This window comes from Anguilla rostrata, chromosome 17 (genome assembly GCF_018555375.3).
Source record: "Anguilla rostrata isolate EN2019 chromosome 17, ASM1855537v3, whole genome shotgun sequence".
Classification (NCBI taxonomy): Eukaryota; Metazoa; Chordata; class Actinopteri; order Anguilliformes; family Anguillidae; genus Anguilla; species Anguilla rostrata.
Genome location: NC_057949.1, coordinates 24,770,995 through 24,791,933, shown reverse-complemented (window position 1 = coordinate 24,791,933; position 20,939 = coordinate 24,770,995). Strand labels below are relative to the sequence as shown.

Here is a 20,939-nt window from a genome sequence, read left to right as displayed (position 1 = left end):
GCTCTCACCTTGTCCAGGCGCACACAGCAGAAGGGCATCTTCTCCTGCAGCAGGTGGCACAGGGTGGGGGAGCTGCCGATGTAGGGAGAGTTCAGGGGATAACCCTTCACCCACCTGCAACACACACACACACACGCACATAAGCACTGTCAGACATGTAATTCACACACGTGCACATACACAGTCTGTGTACACACACACACACACACACACACACACACACTCACAGCTCCCATGATACTCACTCGGAGTGCCCTCCCCACCAGTGATCCGTGTCGCCCGAGTCCCCGCCCTCTTCGCCCTCTTCACCCCCCTCGTCCTCCGATTGGTCGCCCAGCAGGTCAAAGGTCGGGCTGTTGACGCCGTCCACCAGCTCCAGGACCGGCGCGATGCTGTGCCTCCTCTCCTTGACCGAGTCCGTCACCACGGGAAGCGCCAGGGTGTTCCCGCCCCTTCCCTCGGCCCCGCCCCCGTTCTCCACCCCCCCTGCGTTCCCGGCCCCGCCCCCTGAGCTGTCTGGGCTACTGTCATTGGAGTCCTGCAGATCCATGGCAACAGTTCCTGTAGGGGATGGGGACCAAACAATGAGCATTCAGCCTCCCCCCCCCCCCCCCCGTCATCATATGTGAATGTCTGTGCAGGTCCACTGATCTTTACGCCATCTGGACAGCTCTCCCCATTGGGCCACAGTGAATTAATGAAGCCAGTAGCCATCTGGGCGGCTAACCTGCAGTCCTGCAGGTGTCCTGCAGGTGTCCCTGTGCGCACTCTTGGAGTTCAGCAATCCTTTGGCGATCCCGCCAAGCTCGTGACTAATTAAACAACTTTGGACTAACTGTAAGGTGCTCATTGGTGCGGAACAGTAAAATGATGCATTAACTAACAGCCGAGTGCGGTTGGAGTGAAACAATGGGCACAAACAAAAATTTAGACCCCTGAGTAAAATTATATCCTGCATTTTCATTCCTCCCCTCTGTTCGGGGACTGATTTGGACGTGACGCGCCAGGCGCGGAGTGTAGTCTCTGGCAAGTCTGTGGCATTATTGCACTGTGGGCTGTCAGGCAGGAGAGAAAACCCAGCGGTAGTACCAGCCCTGAGGGTCAGATTTGAAGATCCCTGCAATAGTCTGTTAATAAAAGACAGAACAGCAGCCTGAGACGCAGCGAAAGGTAAATCGGCTGTCAGACAGCCTGGGGGTGCGGGGGGGGGGGGGTGCGTGGGGGCGGAGGGCTGGCAGGCTGGCAGGCACCGAGGGGTGGTGTGATCACCGTTATGATTTAAATGATGGTTTCGGGCAATGCTCGGCACAGTGATTCTCTATCGATAAAGCGGGCGGCCCTGAAATTGCGCGCGCGCGCACGCTAGACGCGGCGAAACGCGGTCCGGGGGGGAAGGTGGCGTGCGAGACGCGCTTTCGGGATCGATCGGGGGACGAGGGTGTGTGGTGTCTGTGACCGCGGCCGACGGCGCGCGTGCGAACACAGCAGGCTGCCCGCGTGTGTGACAAAGATGCGCTAAGCGCGGCTGAGACCGCCCAGGCCGAGGGCGCCCGGCGGCCGGCTCTACGCGCGGCCGGTCTGCAGCCTGTCAGCCCCCGCGGCTGCGGAGGCCCTTGTTCTGCGGCGGGTACGGACGGTACAGACACTCGATTCTCCGTCGGGTGCCGAGTGCTGCAGCCCGATTAGCAGTGCTTGTCCACTTATCGCCACCTGGGGGCGCACTTGCAACAGCGTGAACGTGCCCGTTGATGAAGCACAAAAGCTGGGGCGTTATTCGAACGCGTACTCAGCGATAAGTTTGTTTCCCCGGCTCTCTGTTGCAGTTACGCACGTCTGTTCCTCCCAGCTGGTTCGCTGCTGATAGATTCGTGGATAATGTCTTTTTTTCCCGTTTTAAAGCCTTTCTGATCTCTGATAAACAGCGTATGTCAATGTGACACAGTGAGTATGTCAATGTGACACAGTGAGTGTGTTAATGTTACCCAGTGAGTGTGTTAACGTTACCCAGTGAGTGTGTTAACGTTACCCAGTGAGTGTGTTAACGTTACCCAGTGAGTGTGTTAATGTGACACAGTGAGTGTGTTAATGTGACACAGTGAGTGTGTTAATGTGACACAGTGAGTGTGTTAATGTGACACAGTGAGTGTGTTAATGTGACACAGTGAGTGTGTTAGCTGAGACACAGTGAGTGTGTTATTGTGACACAGTGAGTGTGTTAACGTGACACAGTGAGTGTGTTAACGTTACCCAGTGAGTGTGTTAACGTGACACAGTGAGTGAGTTAACGTTACCCAGTGAGTGTGTTAATGTGACACAGTGAGTGTGTTAGCTGAGACACAGTGAGTGTGTTAATGTGACCCAGTGAGTGTGTTAATGTGACACAGTGAGTGTGTTAATGTTACCCAGTGAGTGTGTTAATGTGACACAGTGAGTGTGTTAATGTTACCCAGTGAGTGTGTTAATGTGACACAGTGAGTGTGTTAATGTGACAGTGAGTGAGTTAGCTGAGACACAGTGAGTGTGTTAACGTTACCCAGTGAGTGTGTTAATGTGACACAGTGAGTGAGTTAGCTGAGACACAGTGAGTGAGTTAGCTGAGACACAGTGAGTGTGTCATTGTGACACAGTGAGTGTGTTAATGTTACACAGTGAGTGTGTTAATGTTACCCAGTGAGTGTGTTAATGTGACACAGTGAGTGTGTTAATGTGACACAGTGAGTGTGTTAATGTTACCCAGTGAGTGTGTTAATGTGACACAGTGAGTGAGTTAGCTGAGACACAGTGAGTGTGTTATTGTGACACAGTGAGTGTGTTAGCAGAGACACTGACCCATGCTGGCGATGATGCTGTGTACGGGCAGGCGGGTCAGGCCGTGGTAGATGGTTTGGGGCATGCTGCCCCCGCCCCCCCTCCCGGGGCCCCGCAGGGACTCGTGGTGGCCCCTGACGAAGGCGGAGTTCTCCTCCTTGGAGATGTTGATGTAGAAGCAGGTGTCCGAGCCGCCCATGATGTGACAGGGCCCCGGGTTCAGCAGGATGTTGGCCGTGTCCACCCTGCGCACCCCGATCAGACACACCCCGTACCTGCACCGGAGAGACGGGGTACTGAGTGAGCGTGTGAGTGTGTGAGCATGTGAGTGTGTGAGTGTGTGAGCGTGTGAGTGTGTGTGAGTGTGTGTGAGTGTGTGTGTGTGAGTGTGCGTGTGTGTGTGCATGTACGTGTGTGTGTTTGTGTGTGTGTGCGCATGTGCGTGTGTGTGTTTGTGCGTGTGTGCGCGTGTGTGTTTGTGTGTGTGTGCGTATATGTGCATGTGTGGTAGGGCTGTCAGTGGATGTTTCACTGTTCAAACGCTATTCAAATTGTTTTTTAAATTACATTTGAGCAGGAAAATGTACTTTCGTATGTAAAAGGGGGGGGGGGGGGGAAGCAGCGCGTGTTTATTGCGACTGTCTTCCTTCTTTAGGGCGGCGCTAAACCCCAAAAATGAATCCGCCATTGTATCGCCTCCGCCAGTGAAAGCGGAAGTCGCTCGCTGGGTCGCGCGGGTGCTTGCTACGCCGCCGACGGACGCGACACTCTGATTCCAGCCCCCTGGGTCCGCGGCGCGATTGGATCGCGTCTTTTCTTCCGCTGAGAACGTAACGAATGAAGAGAGACCGGCGTTGCCCTCTTCAGTGAGCGGCCCGCTGTTTTTGGAAAATAACCACGCAAGCCTGACGCTGGCATAGAAGTTAGTTTTGACCTTTTTTCTCTTTTCCACGCTAGCGTTTCGGGGACTTCTACCAGCATTTTGGCAGGGTGACGTTAGAACTGTGCTGATCTCAAGTCCCTCTCCAGTAGGCCGCGGGAAAGTACTTGTCGGTTTTTGTAATAGCACTTCATTGTACATCATCCTTCAGGATCATAATTGCTTTTAGTGACATTTCTCGAAAATTGGGTGCCGTAATTTTATTTAAACTAAATCGTTGTAAAGAGGGGTTTACATAAGTGGTACGCAAAGTGTGCTTGCACGGCAAAAAGATTATAATGCTTGACAATTTTTTTTGAATCTATTTTTAGGTACGTCGGTCGATCTATTTTCAGGTACACTTTTCCGTTATGACTTAAAATTGCTGCACGCACGTTTTAATCTTTGTGCTGTGCATGTGTACTGGCATACCACTTATGTCAACCCCTGATTATAAAAGTGTACCATATGTGGATCTTAAAAGTGTTCACGTTAAGGTTTATTAGATGTTTTTTCAACTTCACGGTGATTGTGTATATGTTCAGATAAAATGCAGCTATGCTACTTATGTCTGCTGGTTATGTCTGTCCTTGCACTGGTTTGCCGACTTGTGGACATAATGTGCAATTAACACAGCCCAAATGTTGGTCAAGTTCTGGCATGCAATTCAACACTTAAAATTGTAATTTATATTAGAATATATTCAAACTTAGAACAAATATTCGCTCGTCATTTTTGGCCAGTGTTGACAGCCCTAGTGTATGTGAACGCATGTGTGGGGGACGGTGTGTGTGTGTGTGTGTGTGTGTGTGTGTGTGTGTGCGCGCGCATGTGTGCGTGTGTGTGTATGTGAGAATCGATATCTTACTTCTTGTGGGCGTGGAAAGAGGCAAAGGTAAAGCTCTTGCCCTGGTACTCCCCGAAAAACTTGCTCTCTTCCAGACGGATGTGATGCACTTCATTGGCTGAGCAGCGTCTGTAGGTGCGCTGCCATTGGTCAGCTGAGCTGGCTCCGGCCTCCCTATTGGTGCGTTGATTAAGGAAGTGAGAAAACGGAACGGCTGTTTCCGGGTCAGACGACATGCAGTACAGGTGCATTATGGGTGCATTACAGCCCATTACCACACGCTGACAATGCGTTACATTACACTGTGGCATTTAACAGAGGCTCATTACCCAGAGACTTGCACAGCTTCCTGTATTTTCACACAGTGTGTATTTATACAGCAGGATACACTGAAGCTCAAGGATAAAACCATGAGTGTCCTACCTGGGAATTTGTACTGTGTACGTGAGACTGATCAACTGATAAACAAAACTTTTTTTGTCAGACTTATCGAGGCTGTGGTGATGGTAGTGTCTTTTCCATTTTAATAGGAATTTATGAATCAATTGAGGAGTATAAACATCTGCATGCACACAGACACACACACACACACACAAAGACGCAATCTCATACACTCGCATGCAAACAATGCAGAAGCGCGTGCGCACACACCAATTCATACAACGAGCGCATAACGCAGACATACACACATGAACACACACAGAATATGCATGCAGGCGTGCAACAAAAAAAATTAATTAAAATGCATTTAGTTCGCAGATTGAATTTGAGACGATGCAAACGCAGTGCTTCACATATGAGCTGCTATGGTATTGTTTAGCTATAGGCGAGGGGGAGGGGAGAGGGAAGAGGGGAGAGGGGCGGGGGGCGGGGGAGTGCTTTATGTTCGCGTGCTGCCGACGCTGATTTGGGTTTAAATAGAACGGAGACGCAGGCCTGGGGGGGAGAGGGGAGACACGGCGACGGGGGTAATTCGGTGCGCTGACACAGCGGTGGGTGTGAAGCGTAATGGAGAGACAGGTGCGGGGGCCGTTAAATAGAGCAGGGATGCGCTGAAGTGCCGCTGCTCCCGGGAACATCTCCGGATAAATAAAAAATGCAAGAAATGCATTATTAGTGCCGCAGGGATTTAAATACTCTTTAAATGCACAGCCAAGGAGAGCAGCGAGCAGCCCAGGGAGAGGGGGGCTCTGTAGCGGGGGGGTTGATGTCCGAAATGTCATTGGCTGTTATGGAATGAGACTGTGATTGGCTGTTAGCTGTGCGGGAGGGATGTTTGGCGGGGGTGGGTGGGGGGGGGGAGTGACTGGAGGGGGGAATCATGATAATGTTAAACACTCTCAGTACCCAGTGTTCAGTAGCTTTAATTACAGTGGCTGTCAGACTGATATGGGTGTCTGTGTGCTGGGGGTCACTGCTAGTGCCCCTGTCCTGTCTCCCCCCCGCCCCCCTGAAACCCACACACACCACATGGGTCAGTGAGGTGTGAGCGTGTGTCTGTGAGGATAGGTGAGTGCGGATGTGCCTAAATGTGCTTGTGTTTATAGTTGTTTGTGTACCGACTGTACGTGTAAGTGTTTTGTGTACATATAAATGCGTGTGTGCGTCTGATTGTAGGTGCATACGTGCATGCATGTGTATGTGTGTGTGTGTGTACATGCTTTTGTGTATGTGCATGCTTATGTGTGTGCACGTGCGTGTGTGTGTGCATGCATGTGTGTTTGTGTGTGTGTGTGTGTGTGCATGCGTGCGTGTATGTGTGCGTGCATGTGCGTGTGTGCATGCGTGCGTGTATGTGTGCGTGCATGCGCGTGTGTGTGTGTGTGTGCATGCATGTGTGTGTGTGTGTGCATGCATCCATGCGTGTGTGTGTGTGTGTACGCATGTAACCCACCTGGTCAGGGTCTGGAAGGCTCCTGTGCGTTGTCTGAAAGCATCTGGGGGTGCTGTTCTGTGTGAAGAGGAGGGAAGGAGCAGGTGCAGCTTCACAGATCTGCACGCTGACTGGATGGGCTATGCTGCCTGCAATAGCTCATCCACAAACTGCATAAAGATCTTCATATAAACACGACGAGCAGAGAATCTCCTACTGTAGCCATTACAGAATATGGCCACTGCAATAGCTGATCCACATGATATAAAGAGAGTAATTTGATTTAGCAACAGCAACACGACTTAGTGAGCCACAGAGAGGACAGAGAGCTGAAAATATTCCTGACTTTTATTATTAAAAAGACTGCAGTAATAAACAGCCATTTTAGTGATGCAGAAAAAAGAACATTTAGGTTGGCATTTAAATCAGATCTCAGACCTTTCTCTTTTTTATTTCTCTTTCATTCAAAATGATTAATTACAGTCCTATTTTCGTCTGGCTTTAAATTAAAGTTAAAAAAACAAAAGACCCTTCCATGTCATTCTGGCAAAGATAGCCAGGCCTGTTAATCATGAAAGACAGGTTCAGGATCATTATTGTATTAGAGATAAGGAACGACAACATAGTTAAGTAGGAGAATTTTCTCCATTTTTACCCTGACTTGAAATTGGCAATCAAATTCACAGAGGCTTTTAACAGCTCAGTTGTTCAAATATTCCTGTTTAATTAATTAATCCAGTGACTCGTAATAACTGCAGGATTAATGAGTTAAGACAGAAAGCTTAATGAATGTTATCTACAAACTCTATTCCTCAGTTTAATGGCTCAGAAAAAGTGTGCGGTCATGTAAACAGCAGTACACACACACGCGTTAGTGCCAAAGGCTCACAATGTTGATTTTCCCATCAAATACTATTTGATTGCACTTTCGACCCAATATGACCGTCTGTGTGTGTGCGTGCTAGAGTGAGTGGGAATGTTCTGTGTTTATCAGTGCATACAGTGTGCACGTATGTATGTTTGTCTATATGTATGCGTGTGTGTAAGTGTGAGTGAGTGTGTGAGAGAGTGTGTGAGAGTGAGTGTGTGAGAGTGTGAGTGTGTGTGTGTGTGTGTGTGTGAGAGAGTGAGTGTGTGTGTGAGTATGTGTGTGAGAGTGCATGTGAGTGAGTGTGTGTACTGTGTACGTGTGCCCATGTGTGTGTATTGTGTGTGAGTGTGAGTGTGAGTGTGTGTACTGTGTATGTGTGTATTGTGTGTGAGAGTGCATGTGAGTGTGAGTGTGTGTACTGTGTACGTGTGCCCATGTGTGTGTATTGTGTGTGAGTGTGAGTGTGTGTACTGTGTACGTGTGCCCATGTGTGTGTATTGTGTGTGAGAGTGCATGTGAGTGTGAGTGTGTGTACTGTGTACGTGTGCCCATGTGTGTGTATTGTGTGTGTGTGTGTGTGTGTGTGTGAGTATGAGTGTGTGTATACTCACTGTCCTCTGGAGGTGTGTATCAGCAGGGTGATGAGGGTGGAGGTTGCAGGACACACACAGTTCAGGGCCAGCATGGCATACTTGAACTCCTCCTCACACACCACATGGTCTACAGACACAGTAACAGAGTGGTGAGAACACACACACACACACACAGTGACGGAGTGACAGAACAGTGAGACCACACACACTCACGGACACACACACACATAAACACGAGCACGCACACACACACAGTGACGGAGTGACAGAACAGTGAGACCACACACACTCACGGACACACACACACATAAACACGAGCACGCACACACACACAGTGACGGAGTTACAGAGCAGTGAGACCACACACACTCACGGACACACACACATAAACACGAGCACGCACACACACACAGTGACGGAGTGACAGAACAGTGAGACCATACACACACACACACACACACACAGAACAGTGACAGAGTGACAGAGCAGTGAGACCATACACACACACACACACACACACACACACAGACAGAACACAGTGACAGAGCAGTGAGACCACACACACTCTCGGGCTCACACACTCACGGACACACACACACACACATAAACACGAGCACGCACACACACACAGGACACAGTGACAGAGCAGTGAGACCACACACAAACATACACACACTGCACAGCATCAGACCTGCTACAGTAAGGTTACACACTGGTTAATGCACTCGCGCACACAGCCACACCCGACACACTGTGTCACACACAAGCACATTTGCACACGTCTAAACACATCGTTATCTTGCAGTCTAGTCAGTCCGCATCACAGCTGGCTTGCAGCTTTTTCTTTTTCTAATTCCCCTCCTCTTTGGTGTTTGCCAGGCTTTCTTACATCCTGTTTAAAATAATGTCACGGCTGACATGAAGTGTAAGCGCTGAGTCACGTTTGCTAATGCGCTGATATTCAGCCCGTATAAAAGTAGGTTATTTTCAGCGGAAACGAATGAGGCTGTAAGCATCCAAATCCAAACGTTAAAAAAAAAGCGTGTGCACGCTTGTGTATGCATGCATGCATGTGTGTGTGTGTGCGCGCACATGTCTCCGGTGAATGCAGGTGCACACGCGTGTGTGTGTGTGCGTACGAGTGCGTGTGCGTGTGTACTTGTGCGACTTGTGTGGAATGATTACTGGTACCACTGAAGTAAACCCATTAGGAGCCGGGAGGAAGGCAGGCTCGTTAACTCACGACGAGTTAATTGATCGAGCGAGAGAATAAGCTAATCTGTAAAGGCCTCTTTATCTCTCCTGTAATGCTTGTTTTCTCATCTGTCGTAATTACCGCTGACAAGGCACACCAGGGCTACACGCACTTCCTGTGGATATGCAATAAATGGCTTCTTCTTCTGGAGATGGGTGCAAAACAATAGCCTAAATGGCTTTCTTCTTCTGAAGATGGGTGCGAAACAATAAAAAAAAAATGGTTTCTTCTTCTGAAGATGGGTGTGAAACAGTAGCCTAAATGGTTTCTTCTTATGAAAATGGGCGCGAAATAATAAATAAACGGTTTCTTCTTCTGACGATGGGTGTGAAAATAGCATTGCCATGCCGGCCATTACCAGTATTTATGCTGAAATCGTCGCCATAAAACCTGAATTTGTATCACAGATATGAAACGGAACATGCATCCTGATGGACAGCACTACCGCCCAGTGTACTGGGGCACATCCCAGCAGGACGGAGGGGAGGGGGGGAGGGGAGGGGTGATAATTGTGTTTGTTTTTTCCCCTCTGAGGTGGCGTTTTTGTACTGTATCTATTTCGTCTTCTTCTCTGTGAATTCCGCCCCCACCCCCCCCACCCCCCCCCAGGGGTACTTACACCTATCCCAGCAACACTGATTAAACCCGGCAGGTCATCTTGTTTGTGTGTGCGTGCATGCGAGCGCACCTGTATGGGCGTGTGTGTGTGTGTGTGTGCGCGCGCATGCGTTTGTGTGCGTGTGTCTCTATCGACATGCCTTTTGCTCTGTGGGCAGTCGGTGCTAAGCACAGGAATCAACTGCAGCTAGCAACTATGTGGACTGAAAATCAGTGAGATTCAAGGACCCATCAGCCCCCCACTCCCTCCTGTCCTCAAAAGTAAACCGAGAGAGAGACAGAATACATCACTGTACTCCTGGCAGTGCAGTGTTCTCAGGACCAGAATCAAGGCGCCTGTGTCCAGTGCCCAAATGCGGCTCGATGGGACACATCGACTGTTACGCATTAATGCTGAGCTCTGTGAGGTGGAAATGGAACGATGTAACCAGGCGGTTGCAGGTTTGTATCCCGAGTGGGGCGTCTCCTAAAGCGCCCCGTGTCAGGATTAAAGCCAGGGTCCAAGTGTATTTAAACGTCTGGGTCCCGAGGATTGAACCCGGGGTTCAAATGTATAGTGCCTGGCCTAGTTAGTGAAGCACGCTTCAGCCTTGCTGGCTTATGTTGCTCTGTGACTGCAGTTATTTGCATGGGTGTCGTTGGGTTGCTGGGTGGCCCACCCTGCTAAGATGCTGGGTTCCAGTGCACGGATGAGCCTGCAGCCTGATAGCCACCCCACACTCTGCCAGCGTCAGTTATGCAGGGAAGGGTTATAATTGGACATGGCATCATGCAGGGAGAGGTGTTTTCAGCTGGTGGGTTTGTCCTCAGCATTTGTCCTCAGTTTAACTGACTATCTGGCTGTAGCTGGCCTTTTGCCACTGCTGGACCAGGGGGTACAGTCATCTTTGCAAATTACACCACTGACAACTCTCTCTCTCTCTCACACACACACACAATGACTCCCATCTCGGCCAGTGATGAAATACTGTAGGTCTACAGCATTCCATGAGGATCAACACTGTTGGGTTACAGAATTCTGTAAGGATCAACACACTGTTTGGTTACAGAATTCTGTAAGGATCAACACACTGTTGGGTTACAGCAGCGCCGTGCAGGCATCACACATTGTTGGGTTGCGGCATTCTGTACAAACGTCAGCCTTTCGTCTGACCTGCGAATTTGACGTGAAACTTGCTCTCCGGCTTGAGGATCTGGACGTACAGGGGGCAGTTTGGGGCGAAGTCCTTCACCGCCCAGGCCCTGAGTATGGTCTGGTGGTCCTGAGGGAGGACGGCGTGGAGACGGGGGGAGAAGGAGACAAGCCCATTAGCTCCAAAAAATCAGAGCCATTAGCCCCCGTAACAAGCAGTTACATCCTCTGTCTGCTGCCTTAGTCATCTGACCTTTTCAATTCCAGCACTGTGAGAGGTGCACTTAATATTGAGGGGGATAGAGAGAGGGAAAGAGAGATGGAGAGAGAGAGAGAGGGAGAGGGAGAGAATTGTACACGGCTGGTGAATAGTGATGGGTTGCATGAGCGATGAGAAAAGAAGAAAGATGATGAGAAAGAGTAAGGGAGGGGAGGAAGCCCTCAGAAAGCCTAAGGAGCGACAGAAGAGAGGTTGAGCGACAGAAGAGAGGTTTGAACGACAGAAAAGAGGTTGAACGACAGAAGAGGTTTGAATGAGAGAAGAGAGGTTTGAACGACAGAAGAGAGGGGAAAGGAAACGTACGGCGGCGATGCGGTCCACTTCAAAGCGGTTGCTGAGGATGAAGCAGGCCTCCGCATCGTCCATCCTGCGGCCAATGGCAGGCGAGGGGCGGGGCCACGGCAAGAGCCAGGCCGACGCGGACGAGGCGGGTTAGCGGAAAGGGAGAGCAGACGCGGACGGAAATCAGGAAAAAGAGAGGGTAGAGTTAGTCGGGTGAGAAAGAGTTGACGAAAAAAACCCACATGACAAAATTGGCCCCGACCTTAGAAGGGCGGGGCCAACATGAGCTATAATCTGACCCTGTAGGTCTGTAGATGTGGGCATTCCAATTTTGTGCATCTCGCGAATATTCAGGATTAGTTGTGGCCAAGAGCAAAACCGGTGGCAGTGGACATTCTGTCCTGGGCGATGCCCTCTCCATGGACATTCACGACCTGTAGCGTAGCGCTAGGGACTTGCGAGCTGGAACGTCGTGTAGCTAGGCGATATAGCGGAAAGAGGAAGGAACGCAGGAAGAGAACATCTGGTTTCCGTAGAGGGTCTGCGTGCAGTCACTCACTTGGCCCTCATGAGGTCCTGGTCTTTGAGGGCGGAGCCTTGCAGGTAGATGACCCTCTGGGCCCACAGTGGAATGTGCAGGACCCGGCGTACCTGTACATCCATCTCTGCCGGACACAGGATCACCACGTAGTAATCCTGCACACACGCACACACACACGACTGTGAGCACACACACGTGTACAGTCTGGCTGTGTGTCAGGTATAGTTGGCTCAGGTGCTGCCTAGGAAGACTTGTTCTGTCACTGACCTTGGGTCAGTTTCTATCTACACTCAAGCTGTGGCCTGGGTCAGATTTGGGGTTTAACGGTGCCCAAGGACAGTGTGTGCACGGAACTACCCTTCTGGATCCCCAAGAACATCCTCAGGTCGAGTGTGGGCCTGCTTTTTTTTTTTTTATTTTATTTTTTTTTTGTTTTGGATCCCGCCCTCAGGTATGGTTACTGTGCTGATGGAGCTTTGCCATGGGAACGGACCTGCAACCTGGGGTGGGCGTAGAACTCATTGAGAAAGTCCATGAGCAGGTCTATCTTCAGACAGCTCACGCACAGAACCACGTGCTTCTCTGTCTGGGCCCGGTATCGGCTGTAGTTTCCCCCGGACTTCTGTCTCTCCATCCACAAGAAGGCCAACTGCTCAAACTAAGGAGAGGGAGAGAGAGAGGAGGAGGAGGAGAGGGGGGGAAGAGAGAGAGGGAGGGAAGAAAGGAGAGTGGGGAAGAGAGAGATTTAATTGAATTTAGAAAGTGAATTCCAAGTTTTAGTCATTTCTCTGGCGCAAATATAGCATGTCAGGAAAGAAATTTCGGTTGGGACTGAAACAGTGATTGGAAATGGTGTAGGGAAAGGAGAGAGCTTCTAACTGTCAGACTCAAAGGGTGCAGAGCGTTCAAATAGCTTTTTTAGTTTTCTTGGACTGCCAAAGCATTTCAGAGTAAGGAAATATGAAACCAGAACTAACCCTCCCTCCACTGAAAACAGGCCAGGACAGATAAGAAAATTAATTTAAAAACAGATACAAAATAAACATACGGATAATTCGCTTTTCAGTCTTCCGAAGTCTCTCATCGTTATCAGACCCTGCAGGGATAATTCCCTCTTGTCTGAAATCTCTTGTAATAGGAGATACTATGGACATAATGTTCTCTAATACTCCAGTCTCTCAGAATTCTCAGACATGTGGGGTAATTTTCTCTCTGTTGCCCCAGTCCCTGACAACTGTCAGACACTATGGGGATAATTCCCTGTTTGTTGCCACAGTCCCTGATGACTTTCAGACACTTTGGGGATAATTCCCTCTCTGTTGCCCCAGTCCCTAAGGACTATCAGACACTATGGGGATAATTCCCTCTCTGTTGCCCCAGTCCCTAAGGACTATCAGACACTATGGGGATAATCCCTCTCTGTTGCCCCAGTCCCTAAGGACTATCAGACACCATGGGGATAATCCCTCTCTGTTGCCCCAGTCCCTAAAGACTATCAGACACTATGGGGGATTCCCTCTCGTCATCTATACATGTAGTCCTGTAGTTGCTATGGGGATAATCCCTTTGCTGATATCCACAGTCTTGTGGTTGCTATGGGGATAATTCCCCCTCTGTTGTTGTTGTCTCCTTTCACCTCTTCTTCATCGTCTCATATCACCCACAAAGCATCTTGAAAGTGGAAATTGAAAGAAGAGGGGAGGGAGAGGCACGGGCTTAGATGATACTCTACAGCAGTAATGTTGGCAGAGGGAGAGCAGAGGATTGTGGGATGTGGCGGATAGTGGGGGGGTAGAGCAGAAGGTGGTGTCCACAGGGATGTAGCTTGTTTGTTGGGGTGTGGGGGTAAGGGGGGGGGGCGGTTCTCTGTGTTGTCCCAGCTGGAAGGATAGAGACTGTCATATACATGGAGGGCTTTGGTGTGGGGTGGGGTGGGAGGGGGTGGGTGGTGTAGTAAATGTCAGGGGTATTTTCAGATGAAAGACTGAGAGGGAGGACAGTGTGTGACCATGTGCCATTTCCTGTCCGGCTCAAACATGCCCCCCCCCCCCCCCGACAGAGTCTCCTTTCACATCACACATTAAACACCCCCCCCCCACCTCCCCACAGAGGGAATAGGGTTGCAGGTGTGTGTGTGTGTGTGTGTGTGTGTGTGGTGTAGTCTGAATGAAGTGCAGGGGTTGGGGGTGTGGTCTCTCACCTGGATGGGAAGCACAATGAGTGCCACGCAGATCATGATGACCACCAGCAGCTGCGACGGCCAGATCTGGGGGGTCACGTCGCCGAAGCCCACGGTGGAGAAGGTGACCACGCAGAAGTACAGCGAGTCGAACAGGGTCAGGTTATTCCCCGCTCGCTCGAGGTGCTGAATACCACAGATACTGAGAGGGACGGAGAGAGCGCGGGAGGGAGGGAGGAGGGAGGGAGGGAGGCAGAGAGAGTGTGTGTGTGTGTGTGTGTGTGTGTGAAGGAGAGAGAGGGGGAGGGGGAGAGAGGTATGACAGAGTTTTAAAGGAGATGAGAAGAATGAAGTGAGATGAGGGAAGACAAAGAAAACATGGAGAGACAATTACCATGAGTTCAGCATTGAGATAATGTGTGTGTGTGTGCGTGCGTGCGTGTGCATGTGTGTGTGTGCGTGCGTGTGTGTACAATGTGGAGAGCCTATCCTGAGTAAGCACTCAACTGTCAGTAGTGAAAAGGTCAGCTGTCTCTTGGCTCACCAGTCACCATACACACACACACACACATGCGACACATGCACGCACCGCACACGCACAAGCACATACACACTCCTGCACACACGCACAACACACACACGCACGCACACACGCATACACCCACACACACACACACATGCATACAAACACTCACAGACACACAAACACAGACACTTACACCCACCCACATAAACACACACACACACACACACACACACACACACGCTTTGTGGGACCCACCAGGTGAACATGAGGCAGACGAGCGTGCAGATGAGGATGAGGACCTGGTTGAACATGGCAGAGTGTGTCCGCTGGATGGCCCGGTGCAGGTCATTCTGAAAAACACGGGACAGTTCAGTTCACCAAGCTGCTCTGACGCCATGCAGCCACAGGGCACCGGCCCTTTCCAACAGAATCAGTCGGAATCAACCGAATTATAAAAATGGCCCAAAACGGCCCAAAAAAAAAAATCACACGAAACACTGGCTGCCGGCAGGCTCTGGAGACTGGCCGGCAGCTGCGGACGCTGCTGCCGGCCAGAAAGGGAGGGGCTTGGCTCGCGCCCGCAGCCAACGGCAGATCAGGACAGAACTGCACTCGCTCACTCGCCCAATGTGAGAAATGTCCAGCAAAAATTTTGAGAACATTTCATTCCCAAATTTAAATTTTAAGTATGATGATACCCAAGCTTTCCCATCCAAATGCGTGTGAGACAACATTCAAATCACCCTGTGGTGGGGGGGGGGGTGGGGCTAGTTTTCTGTACAAATCTGGCAGCACAGCAAACAGCTCCCTACCACAGTCCCACTGGTGAGAGCAGAATATTTATCAAAGTACTAGTTACTGATCTTGAAATTCAACTAGTAGGGAAAATATTCAGATGAATGTATGCATGAACATGACGCAGACTGCCTGAACCTATGTTGCCAGGTTTGTGGTTTTCTGGCTCAAACTGCTTCCGGTTGGCTTCTGTAGCAGCAGCTGCAGCGTTAGTTTGTGTCTCCTCAGTGTAGAGCCAGTACGTTTCTCCACGTCTCAACTCCCAGCTGATGTGGAATCGGTCAAATCAAATCGTCAAATCGAAATTTATTTATACAGCGCATTTCACGAACAATTGTCACAATACGCTTCACAGACGACCCTGGCCTGAACCCCCACCGGATTATCTTGTGAAAATTTTAGTGGATAAGTCATACAAGTTTTTCTTCAAGCAGTTCAGCAGTGCTGCCTGTCTGTAGCGAACATAAAACAAATTAGCAGAGCTAGTGGCTAGGACATACCAGGAGGTTTGATCATAACTGAAGTGAACATTCTAACCTTAGCTGAGTTTGTTTTACTCCCTTTCCCATGGCCTTCGTTAATATTTTACAGTAAATTAGATATCATGTCGTCTGTGTACTAATTGCTTGGAAATATTTCATTGGAGAGGAACAAATAGGTACTAGTATCAAATTAATTTTGACTAGTAAAACTCGTAACGAAGGAAATAAATATTAGTAGCTAATAAATAATAGTATACAATTAATTTTAATTTTAATCTAATCAATGATTAAGAACTAGTACCTAATATTTTAGCTAAAATACTTACTAGTAACAATTGGAATAGAGACTAGTAACCAAAAAATAAGTACTAGCCACTTTAAGAACTGACTGGTCTGTTTTAGGTAATAAGTGTATAAGTGACAGAGATGCTTCCCCAAACATATTATAAAGACTACAGATACAATAGAGACTGGAGATATTATAGAGAGACAGATGTACTGTAGCAATTACTATCCAGAAGTAGAGCATGAGAAACTATACAACAATACTTATTGTTATTTTTCATTACGGTTAGGAAATGCAACGTAAAACTAGGTCACATTAAAACCTGATAGTGGGAGAGGGATGGATGGAGAAATGGAAGGAGAGGCAGTGAGGGAAGAGACAGAGTTACAGAGAAAGAGGGAGGGAGGGAGGGAGATGGACAAAAAAAGGATGGAGCGTGTAAGAGACGGAGAAAGGGGAAAAATAGAGAGATAGAGCGAGATTGATGTGAAAAAGGAGAGAGCATGTAAGACACAGAGAAAGAGGAGAGAGAGCAAGAGAGAGAGAGATTGATGAGAAAAAGGAGAGAGCGCGTAAGAGACAGAGAAAGAGGAAAAAGAGATAGAAAGGGACAGAGAGTGAGAGGGACAATGCCCAGCGAGCGGAAAAACACACAGTAATCTAAAAAATCCCATCTTGTTTCACAGCGGAAATGGGGGGGTGGTGGGGGGGGGGTGAGGGCGCCGTGGGGAGGAGCAGAGAAAGGGCTGGCGGGCGAGGAGAGGGGGAACGAGCAGGAGTAGCAGCAGGACGAAAGATGAAAGCAGGACGACAGCAAAGGCAAGCAGCAGAGATATAATGTGTCCCCCAATAAGCAGTGTGGAGGAGGGAACAGAGAGAGCGTCGAAGCTGTCTGAGGGAGGGGGAGAGGGAGGGGGGGAGGGAGGGAGAGAGAGAGAGAGAGAGAGGGAGGGAGGGGGAGGGAGGAGAGAGAGAGGGAGGAGGGAGGGAGGGAGAGGGAGGGAGGAGGAGAGGGGAGGGAGGGAGGGAGGGAGGGAGGGAGGAGAGGGGGAGGGAGGGGAGGGAGAGGGAGGGAGGGAGGGAGGGAGAGGGAGGGAGGGAGGGAGGGAGGAGAGGAGAGGGAGAGGGAGGAGGGAGGAGGAGGGAGAGGGAGGGAGGGAGGGAGGGGAGGGGAGAGGGAGAGAGGGAGGGTAGGAGGGAGGGAGGAGAGAGAGGGAGAGGGGAGGGAGGGAGGAGAGGGAGAGGGAGAGTGAGAGAGAGAGAGAAACTGAGAAACTGATTTGCAGGGGCCACAGGGGCCGAGTGGAGATTCCAGGTTTGAATCTGTGGGGGGGGGGGGGGGGGACACAGGAGGGTTTTGGCGAAATTGATACCCATGAAAAAGAGCTGGTGATAAACGGGGAGAGGGGCTGAGAGATGGAAAAAAAAAAAAAACTTTTCTGAGGGACGAGTGGCCTGGGGGGCTGCGAGCTAAGCGCAGAGTTTCCTCAGGAGTGTCGACTGCAGCTTGAGTTCTGCCCCGTTTGCTAACCGAGTCACGAGCGCATCGTCTCTGAAATGAAGCTGTCGCATGGCGCAGGAGAATCATTTCAGAAAGCAGCGTGCGTGTTGGAAATCTCTGGCACGACAAAGTGAGAGCTGTTATTTTATTAGGTTGACCTATTCTTACTGTCTTCTGTTTGGAGAGGAGAGGCAGACGGAGAGAGAGAGAGAGAGAGAGAGAGAGAGAGAGGGAGAAACAGAGACATCCCGGCTCGCGCACATGAATCTGAAGAAAACAATTTTGCTGCAGCTCAGCCGTTTGACTTGCAGGTGCTCGACCGACCAGCAGGGGGCAGTGGCGCGTGGCGAAACTCAGTCATCAGGGAGGACCATAACCCTCCCAGCCCTGGCTGACGGCAGGGATAATTATGAGTCATTATGAGCGTGTTGGGCTGCCAGTCATAGAGTTGTCTGGGGGCTGTCTGGATTTGCTACCAGTCTGTGGGGCCCGTCCGCGCACTGGAACAGCGCCTTAGCAGGATGGACCACTCGGTAGCCTCGAGGAGCCCCGAGAAGCAGTATGCGTCTTGTCGTTACGAGTTTTAAATGCTTTGGCATTTGGCAGCACGGCGCGGTTTATTGTAATGCCAGTAATTCCCATTTGGGTTGCATTGAGAAGCGTGACAGAGGCACAGAAAGAAAAACAGCAAGCGAGAGAAGTATATGCAGAGACTGAGATACAGAGATGAATATGAGAGAGAGAGACTTTTAAGTTCCCTATATTAATAATTATACAAAGAAAAAAATCCCCTCAAATCCCCACTATTTACAAAAAAGGAAAAAAAAAAGTTGAAATAGACTGACAAAACAGAAGTGAAGACATAAAACAAAAAGAACATAAAATAAAAAAATAAAAAGTAATACCAGTAAAACATTACAAAATCAGTGTTCCATTCCAGAGAGGGGTGGGGGGGGGGGGGTGGGTAGACAAACAGTCACGCGGAGAGAGTGTGAGAGTGTGAGATGGAAGAATGGACGGATGGAGAGATGGTGCGATAAAGCAAAAGAAGAGAAGAGGGAGATGAGGGATTTGTAGAGAGAGAATGGGAGATGAGGTGCGGACAGAGAGAGGAGAGAGAGAGGGAGGCGTTCTGGTGGAGCTCACGATCATGTTCTCCAGGGCATGTTTGGCCAGCCAGCAGTTGAGAAACACAGGGATGAACAGATTTCTGAGGGAGGGCAAAATCACCTATAGGGAGAGAACGAGAGGAAAAGAAGAAGAAGGCGAGGGAGATATTTAAAAGAGAAAGGGAATGGAGAAGTCATTTGATTGGGTCAGAGGGGTGTCAGAGTTTACTTTCATCGACATACAAGTGCCCATGCATATAAAGGAACTGCTTTCGTTTTTGGTTTTGATTTTATAGTGCCTGTGTGTGCTTTGTGACACTCCTAATTCTGTTGTAAAGGCTGTATAAGTAAGATTTTATTTAGTTTTATGTGTGGTACTCACAGTTATATGTGTGTTAACTGTAGTAATATGTGTGGTACTCAGTAATATGTGTGTGGTACTCACAGTAATATGAGAGGTACTCACAGTAATATGACTGGTACTCACAGTAATATGTGTGGTACTCACAGTAATGTGTGTGTGGACTGTAGTAATATGTGCAGTACTCACAGTAATATGTGCGTTAACTGTAGTAATATGTGTGGTACTCACAGTAATATGTGTGGAACTCACAGTAATATGTGTGGAACTCACAGTAATATGTGTGTTGACTGTAGTAATATGTGTGGAACTCACAGTAATATGTGTGGTACTCACAGTAATATGAGAGGTACTCTCAGTAATATGTGTGTTAACTGTAGTAATATGTGTGGTACTCACAGTAGAAGAAGAAGAAGGCTTTATTTGTCACGTGCATATACATGTACGTACAGTGAAATTCGTCCTCTGCATTTAACAGTGGGCAGCCACAGTGCAGCGCCCGGGGACCAGCTCCAGTTCTGAGGCCAGTGCCTTGGTCAAGGGCAACGGCAGGAGTACACCTTAGGGGTAATTTTAGACTCTCCAATTAACATAACCTGCATGTCTTTGGACTGTGGGAGGAAACCAGAGTACCTGGAGGAAACCCACGCGGACACGGGAAGTGTCTGCTGTCGTATTCACAGTAATATGTGTGGTGCTCGCAGTAATGTGTGTGTTAACTGTAGTAATGTGTGTGGTACTTACGGTAATTACAAATGGAACAGCACTGATCATCTCCAGAATGAAAGGAATTCGCAGCACTTGTTCCCATATGTTTCCCTGGAAACGCGAACACAGAGAGAGGGTCAGGGGTCAGGGGTCAAGGGCAGGGCTCTGAGCGCAGAAGGGAGTCTTCTGTTGGGCTCAGCGGGCGAAATAAAAACAGCCTTTTTTTCGAAGAGGCAGCGTGGGCGAGGGGAGAGAGGCTGCCGCTCCCCTCCGCACCTCCGCCGGACACTCGTTTGTTTCCGCGCCGCCGGTCTCGGCGCTGTGTTAGCGCGCGGCGAGGCCGAAGCATGGGGGCCGGAGTTCCCCCCGGCCCGACCGCGCCACGGGGCTGACCTTCAGCAGCGCTGCGTGGGGGCAGGCCACCGCGGCCACCGCGGCCGCCGCCACCACCGCCGCGGCGGCGCATACCCACCGAGATCAAGGGGAGCGTCCTGCTCCGAGAGCAGCACCTCCCCTGCACCTCCTCTGCGCTTCCACACCTCGCCTCCCTGCTCCTCCACCTCCACCGCCACCACCACATCTGCACTTGTCACTACACCAGACGAGGACGCTTTGTCGTAGTGCCTTACCTTATAGCTGAGGTACACCAGCAACATGGTCTCTGAAAAACTAATGAAAGCCACAAGAACCTAGAAGGGAATGGAGGGAGGGAGGGAGGGAGGGAGGGAGGGAGAGAAAGAGAGGAAATAAGCTTACAATCAAAGAAGTCTCCATCTCCCTCTTCAACCCCACCCATTCACGCAGAGAAGTCAGCGCACCTAACGTAGCTAGCTGGATAGCCAGAGGTAAATTTTAGTACTGTGAAATGAGCAACGGTGAGCGTCAGTAAGATGGCAGGATCAATTATAGCACAATTCCACTATATTGAATGTAATCACGGTTTTATCATTGGAACTTTAAATTAGAACATTTC

General features: G+C 49.7%; 1 protein-coding gene across 1 annotated transcript in view; it reads right to left on the bottom strand.

Moving 5' to 3' along the window:
• Window positions 1-20,939, bottom strand: part of kcnt2b (potassium sodium-activated channel subfamily T member 2b) — a 54,437-nt gene that overhangs the window by 10,274 nt on the left and 23,224 nt on the right. Inside the window, exons 6-20 of the mRNA XM_064315481.1 lie at window positions 20,596-20,655; window positions 20,003-20,077; window positions 18,935-19,018; window positions 14,980-15,074; window positions 14,220-14,400; window positions 12,513-12,677; window positions 12,038-12,174; window positions 11,500-11,563; window positions 10,938-11,046; window positions 7,930-8,038; window positions 6,469-6,525; window positions 4,596-4,748; window positions 2,830-3,083; window positions 246-561; window positions 9-114 (exon numbers count right to left, since the gene is read on the bottom strand). Of these exons, the coding sequence (XP_064171551.1) occupies window positions 9-114; window positions 246-561; window positions 2,830-3,083; window positions 4,596-4,748; window positions 6,469-6,525; window positions 7,930-8,038; window positions 10,938-11,046; window positions 11,500-11,563; window positions 12,038-12,174; window positions 12,513-12,677; window positions 14,220-14,400; window positions 14,980-15,074; window positions 18,935-19,018; window positions 20,003-20,077; window positions 20,596-20,655 (1,965 nt within the window). The remainder of the gene's footprint in view (window positions 1-8; window positions 115-245; window positions 562-2,829; window positions 3,084-4,595; window positions 4,749-6,468; window positions 6,526-7,929; window positions 8,039-10,937; window positions 11,047-11,499; window positions 11,564-12,037; window positions 12,175-12,512; window positions 12,678-14,219; window positions 14,401-14,979; window positions 15,075-18,934; window positions 19,019-20,002; window positions 20,078-20,595; window positions 20,656-20,939) is intronic.